The sequence below is a fragment of the Sus scrofa genome, chromosome 4 (assembly GCF_054392235.1).
Source record: "Sus scrofa isolate SSC_HxYL_T2T_F1_AM1 chromosome 4, Sscrofa_HxYL_maternal_Yorkshire_Landrace_v2.0, whole genome shotgun sequence".
NCBI lineage: Eukaryota > Metazoa > Chordata > Mammalia > Artiodactyla > Suidae > Sus > Sus scrofa.
The window spans coordinates 87,116,889-87,142,032 of NC_139386.1; the positions used below are offsets into that span (position 1 = coordinate 87,116,889).

Consider the following 25,144-nt stretch of genomic DNA (forward strand, 5'->3'; position numbering starts at 1 on the left):
GGGTTCAATCCCTGCCCTTGCTCAGTGGGTTAACGATCTGGCATTGCCATGAGCTGTGGTGTAGGTTGCAGACACGGCTCGGATCTGGCATTGCTGTGGCTGTGGCGTAGGCTGGCGGCTATAGCTTCAATTCAACCCCTAGCCTGGGAACATCCATATGCCTCAAGAGTGGCCCTAGAAAAGGCAAAAAGTCAAAAAAATAAAAAAATAAATAAAAATCAAGTTTGCAGGAAGGTATCACTTCTTAAGCAACTCACTATAGAATCCTACAGACTTTTAGATGCCCTTTTTACAAGTCTCAGGGGAGGGAACAAAAAAAAAAGGAAAACTGTGCCCCCTCAAAACAAGTCATGGTGCAGAATCACCACATTTTAGGAAGAAAAAAAGGAAATTGGATAGAAAGAAATTATAGAGTGACAGGATGGTAAGAGGAAAGAACAGCCAATTGCAGCCCATCACCAACCAGTTATGTGACTTGGAGTAAGTCACACCGCTGAGTCTCAGGCCTTCCAGAATAAAATGTGGAAATCGGACTGGATGATGGCTAAGGTACCTATCAACGCTATCTGTAGTTAAGTTCTAGAAAAAATAGACTGCAGTAGGATTTATCCTATAGAGGAGCCCAATTAGGTGAATGAGTGGATTTAGGGATGTAGATTTTGTGGATGGGTGAGGCATGGAGGAATACCATACTTAAAATATGAATTTTAAACTTCTAAAAGCCAATATTTAAATACTGTACCATTAAATTAGAAATTTTGCTCTCTCGTGATGTATATTCTCGTAACATGTAGGTCTTGTCGGCCTATGTTTAAAAATAAAAAATTGCAATAAATTTACTTACACTGATTTACAAAAACCTTTCTATTAAACAGAAATGCCTACATTTAGAACAGATTGTGAAAGTAGTATAAAACCTGATGAAAACATCCAACTCTATAGTGAGATGACTTATTCTTACCAAGAATTCTGAATTAATTCCAACCTCTATAAGTCACAGTAATATCAGACACATAGGTAAACATATTTAATAATTATCATCTACCAAAAACACAAGCAAAGGCCTCACTTTGAAGGAAAATGTATATGTCTATAAATGAGATATACAAGAGATCTCAATACTACTTCAAATTTGGAAATATATCTTTTCCTTAAGCTATATTATCATCTGTTTACATAACTGTGGCTACTCTTATGTCCTCCCCCAAAAAAAGTTTAAACAAATTTTATTCTTTCCTATTTCTATACAACTCTTGTCAAACTGCTTATTTACAATCACTTTTTGTGTACTTCAATTTCCCCTTTTAAGACTTTTGAAAGTGAAGCTTTGGGGTTTTTTTGTTTGCTTGGGGTTTTTTTTTTTTTGGATGCACCCTCAGCAATCAAAAGTTCCTGGGACAAGGATTGAACCTGAGCCACAGGAGTGACAATACTGGATCCTTAACCTGGTGTACCATAGGGAACTTACCTAAAGTGAGGTTTTTAGAAAGCAATTTATTACACTTTTTTGGTAAAATATTATTTAATAAAAGGAAAATCACAAGATTATGCTCCCTTGAGGTGTCAATCTTTTATATCAAGAAAAACAGATTAATGCTCATTGTAAAAAAAAAAATCAGCAGCAATCACAGCTTCCTTAAGGAATGGTAATACCATCCTTAACATTTAGAAATCTCTACACAAAACACCTTGTATATTAACAATTTCTTGAAATAGAGCACAGAGCTTTCAGATATTAAAAGAACGATCAAAATAACTGTATAATACAAACTTTTGGAAGCCATGTGATTGGTATTTCTAATATTGGGACATTATATAAATAATACATACTACAAACAAAGCTAAGAGTTAAGGGATAGTTTTCTTAAACATTAAATACACATGAGGTTTTTAAAAAAGCATTAGAAACCACCCCACCCCACCCCCCTTTACTGGGGAATGTCTTTTAGAAAACATTTTCAGGAGTTCCCGTCGTGGCGCAGTGGTTAACGAATCCGACTAGGAACCATAAGGTTGCGGGTTCGGTCCCTGCCCTTGCTCAGTGGGTTAACGATCCGGCGTTGCCGTGAGCTGTGGTGTAGGTTGCAGACGCGGCTCGGATCCTGCGTTGTAGGTTGCAGACGCGGCTCGGATCCTGCGTTGCTGTGCCTCTGGCGTAGGCCGGTGGCTACAGCTCCGATTCGACCCCTAGCCTGGGAACCTCCATATGCCGCGGGAGCGGCCCAAGAAATAGCAACAACAACAACAAAAAAGACAAAAAAAAAAAAAAAAAGAAAACATTTTCAGCTACTAGAGCTTTTAGAAAAGAATGTAATGTTTTCGACTAGGAACCATGAGGTTTCGGGTTGGATCCCTGGCCTTGCTCAGTGTGTTAAGGATCCCGCATTGCCATGAACTGTGGTGTAGGTGGCAGATACAGCTTGGATCTGGTGTTGCTATGACTGTGGCGTAGGCCAGTGGCTCCAGCTCTGGTTCAATCCCTAGCCTGGGAACCTCCATGTGCCGCGGGCACGGCTCTAGAAAAGACCCAAAGAAAGAACATTTAAAGGTTAAGGCATTAAAGGTAATCTAAAATTTCCTCAACAATAGGGGGAGGGAGTGGGATGGACTGGGGATGGGGATAAATAGATGTAAACTATTGCATTTGGAGTGGATAAGCAATAAGATCCTGCTGTATAGCACTGGGAACTATATCTAGTCACTTATGATGGAGCATGATAATGTGAGAAAAAGAATGTATATATGTATGTGTCACTGGATCACCTTGCTGTATAGTAGAAAATTGACTGAACACTGTAAACTAGTTATGGTGGAAAAAATAAAAATTATTAAAAAAAGAAAAAAAAGACCAGTCAGGTAAAAGACTAAGTACATGGATGAGTATGACACAGCATGTGGTCAGAGATATTTCCAGAGGTTACTAATAAAGGTTTTGGAGAGTTAAAAAAATAAAAATAAAAAAAAAAGAATGTAATGTTTTGATAGCCATGCAGTCAACATGTGAAACACCCAATCTTAAAGGTTAAAAGGATAGTCATGGAGTTCCCACTGTGGCTGAGCAGATTAAGAACCTGATATAGTATCCTTGAGGATGTGGGTTTAATCCCTGGCTTCACTCAATGGGTTAAGGATCCAGCGTTGCCACAAGCTGTGGTATAGGTTGCAGATGGCATAGGCCTGAAGCTGCAGCTCCACTATGACCCCTAGCCCAGGAACTACCATAATGCCACAGGTGTGACCATAAAAAAGAGAGAAAAAAAAATGGATAGTCATATAATATGAAGCATTACTGAAAAAATGGATAGTCATATAATATGAAGCACTACTGAATTTTACTCAGACTGACAATGTAAAAACATAAACAAGCCTAATACCAATTAGTATATTCAAAGGAGAACAAACAAAACCTAAAATCAGCAGAAGGTAGGAAATCATAAAGATCAGAGAAGGAATCAATAAAATAGAGATTCAAAAAATGGAAAAAAAAATCAATAAAACCAAGAGCTGGCTCTTTGAAAGGGTAAAGAAAATTGACAAACCTCAGTTAGTATATTCATTAAGTGAGAATAGATACCTCATGGTAAAGTCTTGTATCATTCATTCTAATAAGTACCCCATCAATTCTCAAGAAAAACCGCAACAGTAAGAAGAAGCTTGACGGCATGACTCTCTGGGGGAAAAGAAAAGTACATCAATGTTTTAATGAAAATTAAATATTTTATTACTTTGCTAAAAGAGTAAAATTTTTAAGGCATCAGAGGAAGGCTAAATGAGCATTATATAAAAATCTCTGAACCAGAGGTTCTGTGTCCTAGCTCCAACTAAGACTCAAAACCTTATTTATATTATGTAACATACCAGTTTCCATTTCCTACAATAGAAAAATATTTTTCTAGGTCAAAAGATAATGAGGTTAAAAAGATTTAAGATGCACCTAAGTAATGTGAAAATTATAATGTTCACTGTAAAAAAAAAAGTACTAAATTCATCATCAGTAATATCAAAATGAAAGAATAACCTAGTTCTTTGTTGCTACTCATCTTTTATTCACTTTATATAAAGACAGGAGGCCTTTAATGGTATGCTCTAATTCAGTGCAACTAATTAAGTACTACTGCATACTGCCAAAGTCTGGTTTATGAGATCATTACAACATGTTCTTAACATCTTTGATCTTTATCACATCTACACATTTCTGTTTTCCAAGTATTACCCTAAAGAAAGTCGGAGTTAGTGGAGAGTGGGTCCTGGTGGCAGGGAGGGAGGGGTTATATGGGGTATGGGATCTTTAGGTCTTTCAAAAGAATATACCTATGGGAGTGATATCAAACATGGTGGAGTGAAAAGCTACCTTTGTCTCTCCCCTTCAATCTACAACTAGCAAAACATCTACAATTAAACAAAGATACACTTCTGCTCAACTCAGTAGGACACTGGAAAATTCCACACATCCGTACATTAAAGGCGGTCCTAGGACACATAAAGGAGGCAGAACCAAGGGCATAGTGGACTTGTGCCTGTAATCCCAGTCCTATAACTGTGGCAACTGATCCCATGGCTTCAAAAAATCAAGTAGCAGCAGGGGAAGCAGCACACATGACTTTGGTCTTCTGACTGTGGGAACACCTGTGGCCACAGGTAACTGGAAAGCAGTGACAATGGGGCCTGGGACCCTGTCTCTTCAGCTGCTGAGGCACCCACAGCCCTGTCCTGTGCAGAACCCAAGACCCTTACAACACACAACATGGTGGAGGTGCTTGCACAACCTCACTCGCCCTAATTGTCCTTCCTCCTTCTATAGTAGAGCCTGTGTCTCAGGGGATCCCACACACAAGAAAGAGCCTGCCATTTCCATGACGCAGCAGCTCCAGCAGAAGCAAAGCAGCAACTACCCCAGAGGCACAAGAAGTAACAATGAAGGCACGAAGCTACACCTTTTACAGAGACAGTGGAGGCCGAAATGTGCCAACTCTCAAATATAACCAGAGGCAGCTCAAGTAAAAAAAAGCCAAAAACTTGTGTTACAGTGCCACCTACCAGAAAACAAAAGAAAGCACTCTCAATTCTAATTCAAATACACCAGCAGAGGAACAAATACTTACTTCAAGCACCATAAAGAATCACAATAATACTATACCACAAAAGGAAATGACAATTCTCAAAAAACCAAACTTAAAGTCACAGAATACTTCAGTCTAACTGAAAAAGAATTCAAGGTACCTGGACCTAGAAACTATCATGCTAAGTGAAGTCAGCCATACAATGAGACACCAGCATCAAATGCTTTCACTGACATGTGGAATCTGAAAAAAGGACAGACTGAACTTCTTTGCAGAACAGATGCTGACTCACAAACATTGAAAAACTTAACGGTCTCCAGAGGAGACAGTTTGGGGGGTGGGGGGATGTGCTTGGGCTATGGAATGGAAATCCTGTGAAATCAGATTGTTATGATCATTATACAACTACAGATGTGATCAATTCATTTGAATAATTAAAAAAAAAGAATTCAAGGTATCTATCATGAAGAAATTCAAAAAGATACAAGAAAACTCAGGTAGTTTAATGAGCTCATGAATAAAATTAATGAACAGAAGGAATACCTTATCAAAGAGATTGAAACTCTAAAGAACCAAACAGATGTTCTGGAGCTGAAGAACTCAATAAACAAGATAAAGAATACATTAGAAGACACTGGAAATTGGACTTCCTGTTGTGGCTCAGCAGTAACAAATCCAACTAGTATCCATGAGGATGCAGGTTCGATCCCTGGCCTCGCTCAGTGGATTAAGGATCCAGCATTGCAGTGAGCTGTGCTATAGGCTGCAGACTCAGCTCAGATCCCACACTAATGTGGTTGTAGCATAGGCTGGCAGATATAGCTCAGACTCAACCCCTAGCCTGGGAACTTCCATACACCAGGGGTGAGGCCCTAAAGAAAAAGAAAACACTGGAAATAGAGCAGAATGGAAGAGAGGATTAGTGAGCTCAAAGGTAGAAATCTAGAAATGATATGTCGAAGAGGAAAGAGAGATAAGATATTTTAAAAAAGAGAGAAAATTCTACAAGAGCTATGCAACTCTTTCAGAAGAGCAGCATTAGGATAATTAGGCATCTTAAAAAGAAGAGAGGAAGAAGGGAGCAGAGTGATTATTTAAAGAAATAAGATCAGAGAACTTCCCAAACCTGGGAAAGGAACTGGACATATAAAGTCCACGAAGCTGGAGTTCCCATCGTGGCGCAGTGGTTAACGAATCCGACTAGGAACCATAAGGTTGCGGGTTCGGTCCCTGCCCTTGTTCAGTGGGTTAACGATCCGGCGTTGCCGTGAGCTGTGGTGTAGGTTGCAGACGAGGCTCGGATCCTGCGTTGCTGTGCCTCTGGCGTAGGCCGGTGGCTACAGCTCCGATTCAACCCCTAGCCTGGGAACCTCCATATGCCGCGGGAGCGGCCCAAGAAATAGCAACAACAACAACAACAAAAGACAAAAAAAAGTCAAAAGACAAAAAAATAAATAAATAAATAAAGTCCACGAAGCTAAGAGAACACCTAAGCATCTCAATGCAAAAAACCTTCTCCAAGACATAATATTAAAATTGGTGAAAGTCAGTGACAAAGGAAAACTCTACATACAGCCATGGAAAAAGAGGATAGTAATTAAAAGGAACCCCCATTAGGCTATTGGCAGATTTCTCAGCAGAAACCTGATAGGCCAGTAGGGAGTAGAATGACATTCACAAAATACTGAAAGACAAAAATTATCACCCAAGAATACTCCATCCAGCAAAGTTATCATTCAGATAGGAAAGAGACAAACAAATGATGAGGGAGTTCATCAACACTAGATTTCTCATATAAGAGATGTTGAAAGGAGCTCTTTTACCAGAAACAAAACAGCAAAAATACACGAAACTTTGAGGAAGGTAATAAATAGACAGAACCAGAAAACTACAACTCTTTGTCAGAATAGGTTTTTATTTTATTTTATTTTTTGGCTGTGCCTATGGCCTATGAAAGTTCCAAGGCCAGGGATCAAACTTGCACCACAGCAGTGGCCCAAGATGCTGCAGTGACAATGCTGGATCCTTAACCCACCGCACCAAGAAAACTCCTAGAATAAGAAAAGAGAGAGAAAAAGGGACAGAGAAAATATTTGAAGAGATAACAGACAAAAACTTTCCTAACATGGGAAAGAGATCACTATTTCAAGTCCAGGAAGTAAAAAAAAAAAAAAAATTACCTGAAGATAAATGAAAATGAAAATATGACATAACTGAAATCTATGGGACACAGCAAAGCAGTACTAAGAGGCAATTTATAGAAATACAGGTCTACCTCAAGAAATAAGAAAAAATCCCAACAATCTAACCTTACACCTCAAGGAACTAGAAAAAGAAGAAGAAAACCCAAAGTTAGTAGAAGGAAGGAAGAGCAAAGTGGAAATAAATAAAATAGAAACTAAAAATACAATAGAAAAGATTGATGAAACCAAGGGCTAGTTCTTTGAAAAGATAAACAAAATTGATAAACCACAGCTAGACTTACTAAGAAAACAAGAAGGCCCTGATTTTAAAAAAAAAATCAGAAATGAAAAAGGAAAAATAACAATGGATACCACAGAAATACAAAATATTAAAACAGAGTATTTATTATGAACAGCTATACAACCAAAAAATTGGACAACCTAAAAGAATCAGGCAAATCTTTCGAATCACATAACCATCCAAGACTGAATCATGAAGAAATAGAAAATGAACAGACCAATCACTAGTCAGAGATTGAAATAAAAAAATTGAAATCAAAAAGTCCCCCAAGGAGTTCCCGTCATGGCTCGGTGGTTAACAAATCCGACTAGGAACCATGAGGTTGCAGGTTCAATCCCTAGGCTTGCTCAGTGGGTTAAGGATCTGGCATTACTGTGAGCTGTGGTGTAGGCCAGCGGCTACAGCTTCAATTAGACCCCTAGCCTGGGAACCTCCATATGCCGCAGGTGCTGCCCTAAAAAGACAAAAGACAAAAGAATTTTTAAAAAGTCCCCCAAAAAGCAAAAGGCCCAGGACCACCAGACAACTTCATAGGTGAATTCTACCAAACATTCAAAGAAGATTTAAAAACAATCCTTCTCAAACTATTCCAAAAAATTGAAGGGAAGGGAGAACTTTCTAACTCATTTTTCATAGCCATCATTAATTACACTAATACCAAAACCAGACAAAGAAACTATAAAAAAACAAAATTACAGGCCAATATTTAGGACAAACATAAATTTTAAAAATCCTTAACAAAATATTAGCAAAACTAATTCAACAATACAATAAAAGGATTGTATACCATGATCAAGCAGGATTTATTTCAATGATGCAAGTATGGTTCAGCATATGTAAATTGATCAATAGGATACACCACATTAACAAAAAGAAGGGTAAAAAGCATATCATTCAATAAATGCAGAAAAAGTATGTGACAAGGTTTAGCACCCATTTATGATAAAAAAAAAAAAAAAACTCTCAAAACAATGAATGGATACAGAAGGGATGTACCTCAACATAAGAAAGGCCATATATGACAAACTGACAGCTAACATCATGCTTGATGGTGAAAAATTGAAACTGTCCCTTTAAGATCAGGAAAAAGACAAGGATCCTAACTCTTGCCACTTCTATTCAACCAAGTATTGGAAGTCCTAGCCAGAACAATTAGGGAAGGAAAAAAAATGAAAAGCACCCAAACTGGAAAGGCAGGAGTAAAACTGTCACTATTTTGCAGATGACATGATTTCATACATATAATAGCCCAGACATGGAAACAACCTAAGTGGCCATCAACAGATGCCTGGATAAAGAAGATATGGCATACTTATACAAAGGAACACTACTTAGCCAAAAGAGAGAGAAAGAAAGAAATCTTGCCATTTGTGACAACATAGATATGTCTTGAGGGTATTATGCTAAGTTAAATAAATCAGACAGAGAAAAACGAATTCCATAGATATCACTTATATATCACTTGTGCTTATATGTGGAATCTAAACCATACAACAAACTAGTGAATATAACAAAAAAGGAGCAGACTCACAGGTGTTGAGAAAAAACTAGTGGACACCAGTGGGGGCAAGAAAGGAGAAAGAAACAACATGGGGTGGGAGTTAGAGGTACAAGCTATTAGGTATAAAATAAGTTGCAAGGATATACTGTACAACATGGCAAATAAAGCCAATATTTTATAATAGCTACAAATGGAGTATAATCTTTAAAAACTGTGAATCACTATATTGTACACTTGTAATTTATGTAATATTATACATCAAATATATTCAGTGAAAAATGTTAATAAAAAAGGGCATTGTGTCTCCTTTTGAATATGTTTAAAAGTTTTATAATAAAATATTAGTTTAAAAATGATTGAACAATTACTAAATAAATGCTACTTAGTAATTGTAATTTAGTAAGCAACAAGTTCTCACAGTAGGTCTTAAATTTATATAAATGAAATACAGTCTCAATTCCCAAGAAGTTTATCAAAGAGAGAAACAGTTAGCAGATAAAATGAGGTGGTTGGTAGCTGCTATAGCAGAGGTACATACAAGGTTTAATAAGGATGCAAAGAAAGAAGAAGCTAAGTCTGCTGAAGAAATTCAGAGAAGGCAATGCTTGAGCTGACCATAAACAGAAAAGCTAGGGTGGGAAGGAAAATTCCAGAAAGAGGAAATAGGCTGTAGAAAAAAAAAAAATTCTGAGGCATGAAATAGTAAGATACATTCAGCAACTTGCCTGTAATTCCAGATAAGCACAGAGCAACATCAATGAAAAAAGAAGAAATAACAAGAACCCAGTAACAAAAGTAGCATTACTGCCTGGAGTGTCACCAGCCACAGAACAAGCTCTCCTGTCCAAGGACCTTTCAACACTTTGTCCCTGACCTGAAGTTGTTCTCCTGGCTAAGTAAGGCTTGCCTGTCCTTCAGGTCTCAGCATAAATGTCACTTCCATAGAGAGGCCTTTTCTACTGTTCCATAAGCAGAAGGATTTCTCTTGTATTCTCTCTCATAGTTCTCCTTTACAAATGAACAGATCTGCAACTATATTCATTTATGTTTTTACTTGCTTAAAGTTTGTCTCCTCTCTACTTGACTGTAGGCTTTAAGATAGTGGGAATATCTGCTGTGCTCATCACTGTGTTCCTACTGCCTATAAGAGTCACTAGAACACAGCAGATGCTCATTACCTACTGGCTGAAGGAAATAGAGCCTAGAAGCTCTTTGGTGGAGAAAAGGCTCTGAGTCAAACTGTATTTATTCTGCAGCAAAACTTAAAAGCAAGACTTTTATAACAATGAAATTGAGAAGCACATCACTAACTGACAGAGCGCTATTTGTAACTATTAGAAAGAATTATTTGCAGCATTTCTTCAAATTTCAAAATGAGTTATTAACAGTCATACTGCGCACAATACATGAATCAAGTAGAAGTATCATTTCAACATGGCACAATGCGGAGATTAAGACTAAGGACACAAGCTCTAACCTCAATTCAATAATTCAACTGTATATATTGAGGCAGTAGTTCTCTACAAGGGGACATTTGGAAATTTGTGAGGAGGGTATTTTTCACTGTCACAATGACGAGCAACCAATACTAATATTCAGCAGTTAAAGACCAGAGACATTAGACATTCTGTAATGCCCAAGATGATCCTATGCCACAAAGTCCAATTCTGCACCCCACAAAACTTCCAAATATCTCACCTGACTTTTCTGTGGGTGAAAAAACTGATTTCTTATCTTTGAACCTAACTCCATTTTACATATAAATACAAAACCCACTCAGTTTCCAAGAAGGTAATTACCATGTAAATCAAGGTAAGATTAAACTGTTTTATCTGTGTTTTATCTGACATTTCACTAAGCCTTGTTCACCATTTTGAAAAATTACATCACTAATGGCAGTCTTGATCAGGTGATATGAGTCACTGACTGATACCTGGCATCAGCCTACACTTGTAGATGTCACATTCACAGTGATTCAATATGCAAGTTAAGTACCTGACTACTTATGCAGTCATATGATGCATTTACATATTGAAATACCTATCATTTATTCTAAATCAATTTTTAAATTTCCCTTTTATAATTATAATTAATTTTATAATTAGGACATTATGCTGATTTATTATAAAGGAAGATGGCTTATATTATCTATGAATTTCTTGTAGGATAATAAAAGGGAGGGAGAATTGAAAATATTTGGTTAAAAAAAAAAAAAAAAAAAAGGAGCTACAGGTCTGGTAAGGTTGAGAACCACCAACTTAGAGCATGTCACTGAACTACCCGAAGGCTCTTCCTCTTTCATCTACAAAAAGAAGTGATGGAAAGAAAATCCCAGGAGTTCCCATTGTCGCTCAGCACATTATGAACCCAAGTGATATCCATGAGGATGTGGGTTAGAGCCCTGGCCCAGCTCAGTGGGTTAAGGATCTGGCGTTGCCATGAGCTGTGGTATAGGCTGCAGACGCGGCTCAGATCCTGCATTGCTGTGGCTGTGGCATAGGCTGGCAGCTGCAATTCTGATTTGATCCCTTGCCTGGGAACTTCCATATGGCACAGATGCAGCCCTGAAAAAAAAAAAAGAAAAGAAACAGTCTCTTGGGCTCTATGTCTATAAAATATGACAATTCTTTGAGACCACATGTCCAACAAAAGCTACCTCTGCACAGGGCACTGTAGAATTCTTTGTATACAGAGATATATCCCTACCTGCCCAGTAAAACACTGCAGTAGAAGGCAGACAATATTCACTCCTGACTCTACTCAGAATGGAATTAACTATTAACTATAAAAGCCATTATAGAACATCACAGTGCCACCAGTATTTTGGTAGATATGAAATTAATTTTCTTTGAAAGTTAAAAATTAACATTAGCACAAAAGTAGCTTCTCTTTAGATCTCTGTTAGAGCATAATCCTATGAACAGTAAGCCCTAACAACAATAGTAGGTTAAGACACAAAATCCTAACCTAAAAACAAACAATGCTGAGAGAAGCTAATTTAGAAATACATGATGAAAATTAATTTCTTTTTCCTTTATTTTATTTTATTTTTGTCTTTTTGCCATTTCTTGGGCCGCTCCTGCGGCATGTGGAGGTTTCCAGGCTAGGGGTTTAATCAGAGCTGTAGCCACTGGCCTACGCCAGAGCCACAGCAACGCGGGATCCGAGTCGCGTCTGTGACCTATACCACAGCTCACGGCAACGCCGGATCCTTAACCCACTGAGCAAGGCCAGGGATCGAACCTGCAACCTCATGGTTCCTAGCTGGATTCGTTAACCACTGCGCCACGACGGGAACTCCTAGGAGGAAAATTAATTTCTGAAACAAACTTCTAATTAGGTATAGGTAATGCCACTCACATAAAGTTATCAAACTCATTAATAAACTCAATTAAGCAAATCCAAAACAGCCCAAGCTTTGTGGCACACGGAGCTCTAAATCCACTCTTTCTCACTGGAGAAGTGTACCACAAGGAAATTGTGTCTGGTTTTTTTTTTTAAATAAAACCAAAATTTTGGAGTTCCTGTCATGGCGCAGTGGAAATGAATCCACTAGGAACCATGAGGTTGCAGGTTTGATCCCTGGCCTTGCTCAGTGGGTTAAGAATCAGGCGTTGCCGTGAGCTGTGGTATAGGTTGCAGATGCAGCTTGGATCTGGTGTTATTGTGGCTCTGGCGTAGGCCAGCAGCAATAGCTCCAATTAGACCCCTAGCCTGGGAACCTCCATACACCGTGAGTACGGCCCTAAAAAGACAAAAGACAAAAACAAAAAACAAAATTTTAAGGTGGAGAACATACTTCAAAATCTGAAGCAGTTAAATAAACTTACTAACACTTATAAGCAACTAGTTTTGCAATTGTAAAACAAGAACTTTTTAGCAGTTTTCCAGCCAAGTTTTAAAATATCAAACAAAAGCAGTGAGCACTACTGCCATTACCCTAGATGATTCTAACAACGTTTTGAAAATGAGATATCTATATATCCACATCCCCAAATCACATTCAGAGCATTAAGAAAACACACAAGACAGTCCTTAAAAATTCAAGCCTTTTTAAAAGAAGTTCCTCATAAAGCTTTACCTAACTAAAAATAATCTGCGACAACTAAATCTCTAACGTGCCTCGGTATTCTCATAAAACTTCGCTGGTGTTCTGATTAAAAAAATCGCTGGCGTAGAGGCAGACTTACATACGTCATGTTCCCCTCTTCCTCTTATCTATGCAAGGAGCATCTCTCTCCTGACTTAAGGTTAATCCTTCCATATGTGGATCTAGATCCTAGAAGATTATGAACAAGGGCAGAAAGACAAACTGGTCCAGACAAACTGTATGACTGGTCTATGGCAAGTTACTAATAATAACTACGAAAATAAGGATATGAAAGTATTCAATGTGTAGGATTTTCATGAGGATTAAATGAACTAATATAGATAATTATCTAGCACAGTGTCTGTGAGATAATAGAAAATTATATACTAGTCTCTGCTCCTGGTTCCTGACACAGGATTTCTGAAACCCTTGTAAATTCCTAAGCGATGAGGACTAGAAGCAAGCTTTTTATTCTAATGAGGCAACTCTGGGTAGGCTCCTAGATAGGAGCTGGCCCCCAGAAGGACCAAGCCATGATTACAAGCTTGAAATTTCCAGACCCACCTCCATTCTCCGGGGAAGAGAGAGAGGCTGGAAATGGAATTAGTAATGGATCATGCCTATGTGAAGAAGCCTCCATAAAATCCCAATAGCATGGGATTCAGAGAGCTTCCAGGCTGGTGACACACCCACATACTGGGAAGAATAACAAACCTCAACTCCACAGGGACAGAAGCTGCTAGGCTTAGGACCTTTCCAGACTTTACCCTATGTATCTTCATCTGTATCCTTCAACAAAAATCCTTTAGTTAACTCGTAAACATAAATGTTTCCCTGAGTTCTATGAGCTGTTCTAGCAAACAGTCAAATCTAAGGCAGAGAACATCATGGGAACCTCTAATTTGTAGCCAAGTAGAACAGAGGCTGTGGATAACCTAGGGACCTACTATTACCTGCGACTGACATCGAAAGGATGGAGGGTGGACCCATGGGACTTCGCCCTTAACCTGTGTAATCTGATGCCATTTCCAGGTAGATAACGTCAGGACTGGGTTAAATTGCTGGGCATCCAACTGGGGCCAACAGCAATTCTGTTGCAGAACTGCATTGTCTGGGGAGAAACTTACACATCAGGTGTCACAAGTGTTGTACTGTGAGAGTAAGGAGAAACACTGAAGAAAGGAGTTTTTCCAATCAGTCTCACATATAGCAAAGCTTCAAATCCATCCTCTTCCTCCCATACTCATCCCAGGAAACCCCACTCTATCCATTTTTACCCCTTATCTATTTTTATCCCTTTTACACCTTCCTGTGAGTATCTAAACATGCTAAAGTCTTCCTCATATTCAAAAATACTACAAACACACACACACATACCTCCTTCAACCTCAAGTTCTCTCTTAGCCGCATCTGTTTCTCCTCCTATACCAGTAAGTTTTAGGAAAGTTTGGTCTACATCTACACTTTGTCTCCACCTACACATCTTTCCTTTACCCCCTAACCATGTAACTTATATTGACCTTGCCAAAGTGAATAATGATATCCTAATTGCCAAAACCAATGAACAATTTTTTTAGTCTACGGGACACCATTCCATTCTAAGCTCATAAGATCTCTTTTCAGCACAATACTGACCTCCATGACATCCTCCTTGAAAGTTCTACTCCTTTCACTTCCCAAGCACCACATTCCTGGTTTCTCATCTACATCCCTATTTACCAGGTTAGTCTTTGCTTCTATAGAAGAGAATTTTATTTGTCCATACCCCATTACCTCTAAGCCAGAAATTATGGCATTTATTTTATTTACAGCAATAACTCTTATAATCTTAGAAACAAAGGAAATTTACTAGTCTAATGGAGTCCTTCCAGGCATTCTTAAAATGGATCCCTATCACATATCTTTTTTTTAACTCAATGAATTTTATTACATTTATAGTTGTACAACAATCATCACCACCCAATTTTATCACATATCTTTTAAAAAGTTACACTAGATAAGAAGAAAGAACACTTTAAGATGACTCTTCAGTTTGAGACTTACTGTTTACTCTGGTACACACATAATACATTTATGCCCATACCCTCTCCACCTCCTTCAACTGCAAAGCCACATGTGCTCCCCACACACCTACCCATTTATATACATCACAGAATACCTACCCACTTGGATACAAATGCACATCCAGATATGCAAACTCATAATAAACATTCAACATAGTCAATTCCGTAGGTGGAGAGACAAGTGGAAAGGTCCATGACTGAATGAGTTGGAGAATGAACAAATTCAAGTCACAAAAGATAAACTGTGGCTAAGTTACAGGTGAACAAGGAATAATCATTTAATGCTAGAATAATGATATATGTTAGATGGTATATCTAACCATCTAACCATCTAAAGAAAACTTCGTCGCTAATTAGTGTTACAACCTTAGATAAACTAACTTTTTGAGCCTCAGCTATAAAACAGAGGCTAGACTTACTAATGATTGTCTAAAAATTCCTTACAATTCCAAAGTGCCACAATTCTACAGAGAACCTTGGCTTTAAAACAATTTTTTTTGTTTGTTTGTTTTGTTTTTTTAGGGCTGCACCCCATGGCATATGGAGGTTCAGGCTAGGGGTCAATCGAAGCTACAGCTACCCGCCTACACCACAGCCACAGCCACAGCAACGCTGGATCTGAGCTGTGTCTTCGACCTACACCACAGCTCATGGCAACCCCAGATCCTTAACCTGCTGAGCAAGGCCAGGAATCGAACCTGCAACCTCATGGTTCCTAGCTGGATTCGTTTCTGCTGCTCCATGACGGGAACTCTTTTAAAACAAATTTATTGCTGCTTTTGACTTACTGTTTTCATTCTTTTTATCATTATTACTATTAAAATCACAATATCCATAATCATTATGCTCTAAGAACAATGTTTGATTCCAAGGCCCTTGACGTTGTCAGTCCTTATGGTAAGTGCTACAAGTGAGGGGTGAAAAAAGTACTTACAGGAGTATGGTAAAGGGATACCTGACTCTGCCTAGGGGAGCTGTGGAAGGCCTTACAGAGAAGGTTATCACCTTCTTTAGCTAGGTGTTAAGGATAAGGCATTTAATAAAAGTTTTGGTCAAAGTTTTTCTGGAAAGTGTTGGAAATCCAATTATAACCTCACAGTATGAATAACTGCTAGGAGTCTATTATTCTTTTTAAACATGTTCCACCAATAATACTGTTAATGGAAGTAGTTTGTCCTCTGCTGATAGAAAAATACAAAAAAAAAAAAAGAAGTGAATTAACGCTTGTCATTTGTTTTCCACCCCCATGCTGGAGACTAAATTGTAGTATAAATAGGTGCACTGAAATTAGGACATATGGGTCACTCTTTAAAATGACATCCACTGTGCTCTCTGTAGATCCCTTCAATATCATTTTTAATTCAGAAAGTAAAAATCAAGGGACAGTTTTCATTTAATTAAATAATAAACAAACCACAAAGTAGCCAGACAGGTCTACAAAAAAAAATTCTTTGCTAAAGTCTTAACAATATACTAAGACGTTGTAAATTTTATTATGGATATTATTAATAAGATGTATTCCAGACCCAAGCGAAACTTTACATATCATGTTAAGACAGTGTAATTTGAAGTCAGTCTTGTATTTCTGACCAACAGCAAGAAAGGAAGAAAGAAGTTAATTTTAAACAAATTCGCAATACTCACAATTTTCACACTCAGGCTTGAAACTCCATGATCATGAAGTTCATCCTCAAACAGAAGAACTTCTTCAAAAAACTTAATCTGCTCTCTGGCTTTCAATTTCTCTGTATCTATATGATCTGTTGTAGGTACAACCTAAAACAAAAAGGTTAAGGAGGGGCACAAAAAAAAAAAAAATCAAGATGCTAGAAACATAGGAAAACAGTTTTCCTACCTGTCTTCGGCATAGCCAGAGCACAGTTCTAAATTTGGGTGTCATCAGCAGACAGGAAAGATGAGATATATACCTTGTCCCTGAAAAAGCTAGGATGGCTGATATTACACCTTCACAAAATACAGAGTAAAATTCATCATCTTTCATATTAAAATCATTAAAGAGAACACATTAAGATCAAGTGCTCTATTGTGACTATGAGAAATTTAACCATCTGAAAATTAGTGTGATGAACTACTATCATAGAAGTTCGAAGCAATTTTGAGCTGTAAAAGTCTACTTTCAAGCCATTCACTTGGAACTTAAAAAAAAATTTTCCCATTAGAATGACGTTACGTATTTGAGATCCCCAACCTACAAACAAGTGTTTCAGAGAAATTCTGAGGGAAACTCCTAGCATTCCCAAGGGCTTTAGAGGATAGTGGCAATTTTTTCAACGTAGTATTCTGCAGCCCCCAGACACAAACATATATAACACAACAAAAGCACCAAAAATCTCAAGGTGGATCACATCAATACTCATAAAGTCCAAGTGTCTCCTAACAGCAGCATGAATGTATGAGTTGTAATACTATTCTTTACCGCATTCAATTTCTCTACAAAATATTCTGCTTTTCTACTCTTTGATGTAGTTGTATCATAAAAAAACACAGCTAATCTCATTAAACCATAAGTATTCAGTAAATGGTAGCTATTATTTTACTTTAATTAGTAGCTTGATTAGGTCATTTGTTTGACTCAAGGATAGAATTATGATATGGAAAGTAGTTTGAGAAAACTGGACAAGAAATAGATGAATATGATAATGGATGTTCAACAGATTACACAGATTTTATGGGAAAGTGATCTAAGGAAGTATTAAGTGATGTAGGGGGAAAGGTTGCTATGAAAGAAACTAGCAGTTGTAAATGATTCCCAAGAGGTGAAAAAAATGTCCATAGTTCTTACATGTTCACCTACAGATAGCATTTTAGCCCTCCGCAATTTTACTCCAATATACACATATAGCAATACACTTGCATGTTTGTGACCTATTTAAGACCAATGTTAGTGCCTCTAGGACTGCCTAAGAACATAAAACTTCAGTTGGTATTAAATGAACACAACATCTAGATTCCTTACTTTTTATTTAGTTTCAGTTCAAAGGAACACATTCGAAAAATCCTCCTTATAGATATACCTGACTTCCAAAAAATTAACCATTACATGAATTTTCTGACTAGTCAGTGGTTACTTCACTAATGTTTCATATATGCCTTTCAGTAAGTGACTGGTGAACATGAATCCATCAGTCTTTTTGTTTTTTGTTTTTTTTTTTCTTTTTAGAGCCGCACCTACAGCAAATGGAAGTTCCCAGGCTAGGAGTTGAATTGGGGCTGTAGCTGCTGGCTTACGCCACAGCCACAGCAATGCCAGATCCAAACTGCATCTGCAACCTACACCATAGCCCAATGCCAGATCCTTAAACCACTGAGTGAGGCCAGGGATCGAACCCTTGTCCTCATGGATACCAACTGGGTTTGCTAACCACTGAGCCGCAATGGGAACTCCCTTCAGTTTTGCCATCTACTTGTTCTTGTAAAATGTCAGAAAGAAAAAGGTAAGAAATAATTAGGTGGTCCCTGGTGGCTCAGTGGGTTAAGGATCTGGCGTTGGCACTGCTGTGGTGCAGGTTCAATCTCTGGCCCAGGCACCTCCACATGCTGTGGGCAACCAAAAAATTTTTAAATAATAATAATAATAATAATAATAACTAGATAACACATGGATTAGGGAAATTTGTTATATTTAACTTATTTATATACATAACATAATTTTCATTTACAGGGATATATATGTTTAAAACTTTGTATTTCTCAACCTTCTCTCTTCCACATCTAAACTTACCTCCTCCCTAGGTTTTATACTGCAGTGAAAAAAAAAAAAAAGGAAAAGGAAAAAAGGAAAAAGAAAGCTCAAGATAGTGAATCATACTGAATGAATTGGGCAAATGTTCCAATGTGCTTTGAAAAAGAAAAAAAAAAAAAAGCTTTTTTAAATACATGGACACTGAGCATGCTTTATTCCTAAAAGACAGTACCAATAGAAGAGGCAATCTCCTACTTCTATTTTCCTACAGATTTAATTTACTTACTTAATAGGAAAGAAGAAAATGGCCAAATATTGATAGGTTATTATAGGCCAGGTACATTTTAGGCATTTGACCTCTTTCCTCGTAACATCCTCATATCATAATCTTAGATATGTGCCTTTGGTATAGCCCAGACAATAAATGACAAGGCTGGATATGAATCTAGCTAGGTCAGTACAACTCTGTGATGGGCTCTTGCCCCTTACACCATGCTACAACTACAGTAATAGGTTAAACAACCTAAAGAGTGAGAAAACATTAAATAGGCCCACATACACACTCCATACATGCCAGCAGCCCCCAATAACTAAAAAACAAGAAATTAAGGGCAAAGGAAAGGCCTCATTCTAATGCATCATTCTTTGATATTCTTACTGTACATAAAAAGTGCTTTCTGCTTCACAGGGCTAATTTTTTATACACACTAGGGCTTCTGAATAGTGCTTTGAGGAAGAGCTGAAGGATTAAATAATTTAAAATCCCAAGTAATATTACAGGTCAAAAAATTCTCAGGTATTAAAAAAAAAAGTTAAATGTGGAGTTCCCACCATGGCTCAGTGGTTAAGAAACCTGACTAGAATCCATGAGGACACAGGTTTGATCCCTGGCCTCACTCAGGGTCTGTGAGCTGTGGTGTAGGTCACAGACAGGGCTTGGATCCCACATTGCTGTGGCTCTGGTGCAGGCAGGAGGCTACATCTCCGGTTGGATCCCTAGCCTGGAAACCTCCACATGCCACCTCGGGTGCAGCCCTAAAAAGACAAAAAAAAAAAAAAAAAAAAAAAAAAAAAAAAGTTAAATGTAAACACTGTTCCTATGAGAGAACAGATTTGTGGTTGCCAAGGGGGAGAGAGAGGGAGTGGGATAGACTGAGAATTTGGGTTAATGGATGCAAACTATTACATTTAGAATGGATAAGCAATGAGGTCCTACTGTATAACACAGGGAACTATATGCAATCTCCTGGGATAGATGATTATGCAAAAGAATATTTTAAAAATGTATTATATGTTGGAGTTCCCGTCGTGGCGCAGTGGTTAACAAATCTGACTAGGAACCATGAGGTTGTGGGTTCGATCCCTGGCCTTGCTTAGTGGGTTAGGGATCTGGCATTGTCGTGAGCTTTGGTGTAGGTCACAGACGCGGCTCGGATCCCGCGTTGCTGTGGCTCTGGTGTAGGCCAGTGGCTACAGCTCCAATTCGACCCCTAGCCTGGGAACCTACATATGCTGCTGGAAGCAGCCCTAGAAAAGGAAAAAAAAAAAAAATGTATTATATGTATAACTGAGTCACTTTATGGTACAGCAGAAATTGGCATTAACACTATAAATCAACCATACTTTAAAAAAATTTTTTAATGTTCCTATGAAAGTGATCTTCCATATAATAAATGTGCTTAACAATAAACTATAGTATTGGCATTATGTTACTAAGAGATAAATACTTTTTTTCTTTGGGCTGCTCTCACAGCATGTGAAGTTCCCAGGCCAGGGACTGAAACCATGCCATAGCAGTGACCCGAACCACTGCAGTGACAATGCAGAATCCTTAATCTGTTGTACCACAAGGGAACTCCAATACTTTAGGATCATGAACCCATTTCTTCATTTACAAAATGAGGATAATAATGTCTATTCTACAAGGTTATTTTAAGAATTAAGCAACAAAGTCCTAACAATTTGCCTGGAAAATAGTCACCCTATTTTTTAAGGCAATAAAGAAACACATTCATCAACTCTATTTAGACCATAAAGCAAGAGTAAATACTGTCTAGATAATATATGTACTTTTATTCTTGGCATTTCAATAATATTAACTTAGTTCCCTTGACCTTTGAGATGTGATATCATAATAATAAAGTTGCCATTTTTTGAGAATATTGTGTTAACAGATATTGTACTATAAACACTTAGTATATGTAATCTTAATTAACTACCTCACAACTGATATCATCCCTAGTTTACCAAAGTGAGAAACAAGACTTAGCAAAGATTAAACTGCTTTTCCAAGCTATCAAATAATGGTGCTGGGATTTGAACTCAGGTCTGCCAAAGCCTGAGCTCCTTACCACTAGTGAATGGTTGGTCATGCTGACATTTGTCAGCAATACTTAAAATAAATTACATGACAGGCTGAAGTGCCAATACACAGTACTGAGCACACGCTTTTCACCTCCTTCTATTCTCACACTCCCCACCTCTGCTGCCCTGGATCTTGCTCCTTGGTTACAACTAATCCTACTTCATAGCTTCCAGGAGGCTTTTGAAAGTAAGCCCTCAAAGTTAAGTCATGATTATTATTGCATAGGGTTAAAATAAGAGCTTGTTTCTTCACTCCTTGCAATGAAATATCAAATGGCCAGTACACCTTGCAACATTTTACAATCTGGAGTAAAAAGAAAGAATATTAATCTATGAAGTATCAACAGATTGAAATAACCTTCCTCCCCCACTGGACTGGGGGATTGTTCACTGCTGTATCCAGGGCTCTATGCAGCTAAACTCCCAATATAAGACCTACCGATTCTACCTTCCTAATTTACCACGAAGTGAATCTCTTGTTAAGCAGGGCTTACACAGCTACCCTGTAATTAATTACAATTAATGAGCAATTAATTAATTGCTCCAAACTCTGCCATGAGGTAGATATTTCTGCTTATCCAATTTACTGATAAAACAGAATCAGAAAGATTAAATAACTTGCCTAAAGCCATACTAGGTTCACGCATAGTACAGGCAGAATAAAAACTTAAGTTGTATAACCCAAAGTCCTATTTGCCCATATATCTGTTCATCTGTAAAACTGTAAGCTATTAGCTAGCAATAGCAAGTTCTTTCTAAATCACCTAATACATTACACCAAGGACAGATATACACTTTATTGCTTTTTATGCTGCAAGTGCAGCCCTAAAAAGACAAAGACAGATATACATTTTATTGTTTCTTTATAAAGATAACATTAAGGCAGTCTGCCATTGCTACCAACCACATTTTTAATAAAAACTGTTCCACCATGGCCTTTTTAAAATTTTATGCTGACAATCAATAAGCAAAATTCCTTCACATTAGGCTCTGAAGCCTCCCACAATAGAAAGTAAGTAGGATGAAAGCAGCAGTAAAAAAATAACCCATGACTAGAAAGTTCTAATTCTGAAACAATCCAAGACAATCAATGACCACAAAAACAAAAAATAAGATTTACCTTTAACTTAAGTGATTCTCCAAGTAATGTTCCCTTATAATCTGTTGTATAGGTCCAATCATATGGTTTAATAACCTCCTTAGAGTGTTCACCCTCCGTCCTCAAACACCAAAATGAGAAGGATCAGATTCAGTGATGAATAATACAGATGAACTGTATTCATATATCACACATCAAGTTTCATTCTACAAATAAAATATCCTACTAAATATATATATACACTTACTTCACAGACATAATTTACCAACGTAAGATCTTTCTTAGTTTTTCTTAACATTTACTGTTATCTGTCATGTACTAATGCAGTCTCTCAGATTAGTCCGTACATTGCCTGAATCTTTCATAATTTGATTATAAAAGAAAATAAAATATTTTATAATTTGATTATAAAAGAAAATATTTTATAATTTGATTATAAAAGAAAATATATTTTTCTCAATTTCAGTGCTCCTCAAATTTTCAGCACAAACCATACGTAAATATTTTTCTTCAAAAACAGGAACTTAAAGTGCAGTGTAATGCCTCTAAAGAATACTGAAAGCTCAAAAAAGTAAACCCTACATATCTCAGCTCAACTGTAATTCAATTTAACTCAAGAAGTATTCAAGAATGGGGCAATTAACCTCCATTTTATAGATGAGAAAAATGAATACTAGAATGATTCAACTATCAAGTTTAACAGTAATACTAGCCCTTCATTCTAATAAAATACACATGTCACAACTGAATATTTTTTCAACACTTTTTGCTTTTGTTTAACCCATAACTGCCCAGATTCTCACCTGCTTTCCTGCCACTCTTCAGCACAGGCTACTTTAAGCATTCCTTGGTAGTTGTTCACACATCTTAATGCATCTGTAGCATTGAATTCAATCCCAAAGCCAGAGCCATGCTGGATTCTTAAAACATTGTCTCCAAACATCATTTCAGGGAGAGATGGCATATGCAATTCATCAGCTAACCTATGCAAAACCAAAAGTCAGCAAGATTATTTATATCACTCTTGGCACTTTTGTTTCTTTTTGATTCCCCACAGAATACCTCCTATTTCTAAATGAGTTAAATAATATATGACTTAATAAAATGATGTATTTGTAAAGTCTATAAATGCTTTCATCACCCATTCTCTCTGTGTATATCTTTTTAGCACTGTACTAGGTAGTGGGCTAAATAAGATAATAAACAAATATCCAAATAAATACATAATATAATATCAGCTAGTAATAAGTGATAAACAAAAATTAAATCAAGGTAATGGGGGGCACTCTTTTAGGTAGGATGATCAGAGATCATATCTGAGAGTTGAATTTGAGCCTCAAAACTACCTTGGAGTTAAGAAACGTTCAGAGAGTTTAGGCAACTAGCTCAAATCACAGAGGTGGTAACACCAGGTGTCTTTCTATTATCCACATGGTTTTATAAATACTTGGACTAGAGTTCCCGTTGTGGGGCAGTGGTTAATGAATCCGACCATGAAGAACCACGAGGTTGTGGGTTCGATCCCTGGCCCCTCTCAGTGGGTTAAGGATCCGGCGTTGCCGTGAGCTGTGGTGTAGGTCACAGACGCAGCTCGGATCCCATGTTGCTGTGGCTGTGGTGTAGGCCGGTGGCTACAGCTCCAATTAGACCCCTAGCCTGGGAACTTCCATATGCCATGGGTGTGGCCCTAGAAAAGACAAAAAGACTAAATAAATAAATACTTGGACCTCATCTAACTAGCCTCATTACAGAAGAAAGTTATATTAGACATAAAGCCAGGATCACAAATTATTAACCCATAGATGTGCTTTAATCAGCCTACACAACATATTTTTCTAACATTTGAAATAATTACCAAAATCATTAAGCTGCTAATAAAAATTGAGAGATTTTTGAGAAATCTGGATTTCTGGTTTCTCTTTAAAGAAAAAAAAAAAAAGACCTGGCAACATAGAACCTGTATTGCCTGCCACATGCCACCAACTGACTGGAGCGGAGTAGAGGCTGCCCTCCTTTAAGTGGGGCATGGGATCTCTGGTTCACCAGCTACACTGGCTCTTTAGAATGGTGAGTTTGTAACCCCTGTTATAGAGATTTTCAAGTGGCTACTGATTAAAGTAGTTCGATGTATATGTTACCATGTCATATAACTCTATCACCTCAGTCACAACCAGGACTTTCAATTTAGGAATGAAAGTTCAGCTTTTCAACGAAAGGCAAGTATCTATGGGCTGGCAGGAACCCCTGAATTTTAGCCTGAGAACGCTGCCCAATACATTCATGCTGAATTGAATAATGACCAATTAAACGTACTCTGATCTTTTCATAAGTCTGAATGACAGTTAAACACAGCGCATACCAAGAGATGGGGCACGACACAGAGCCATGAGGCAGAGAGAAAGGGAGGGTGAAAAGTTTTTAAGTAACAGCAAGAGAAGCAGACAGAGCAAAGCAGAGACTGAGAAATAAGGGTAACAAGAAGAGAAGAGACTTTTACAGTTGTTCAGGCCACAAGAATTGCTGTTCATTTTCTGAGCTAATTCCTGTATTTAATTATTTTCTCATGTCCTATTAGATTTTTATCACCTGAGGCAACCGGGGGTTGGGAGAGGGTCTGTTCCTTACAAACCTGAAAGCAAAACTAACAGAGATTCCATGGAAGTGATTTTTCCAGTTATGTTATGTACCAATTTTTTTTTTTACTTTATTGATTTTGGAAATTTTTCAAAAGGTATTAAAGACTTCTCTATGTTCTTAAACAGAAAATATATAATGTTATT

The 25,144-nt window shown here is 37.5% G+C and overlaps 1 protein-coding gene across 12 annotated transcripts in view; it reads right to left on the reverse strand.

The window, feature by feature from the left end:
* Positions 1 to 25,144, reverse strand: part of TIPRL (TOR signaling pathway regulator) — a 35,393-nt gene that overhangs the window by 2,946 nt on the left and 7,303 nt on the right. For 4 of the 12 annotated variants that reach the window (XM_001928523.6, XM_085022503.1, XM_085022506.1 and 1 more), the window contains 5 exons: positions 23,168 to 23,347; positions 22,386 to 22,485; positions 16,843 to 16,974; positions 3,575 to 3,670; positions 743 to 805 (listed from right to left, as the gene is read on the reverse strand). In XM_001928523.6, coding sequence (XP_001928558.1) covers positions 743 to 805; positions 3,575 to 3,670; positions 16,843 to 16,974; positions 22,386 to 22,485; positions 23,168 to 23,347 — 571 coding nt within the window. Of the gene's footprint in view, positions 1 to 143; positions 2,193 to 2,485; positions 3,671 to 16,842; positions 16,975 to 22,385; positions 22,486 to 23,167; positions 23,348 to 25,144 lie in introns of all 12 variants that reach the window. The other 8 variants (XM_021089448.2, XM_085022507.1, XM_085022508.1 and 5 more) reach the window with 6 other exon arrangements.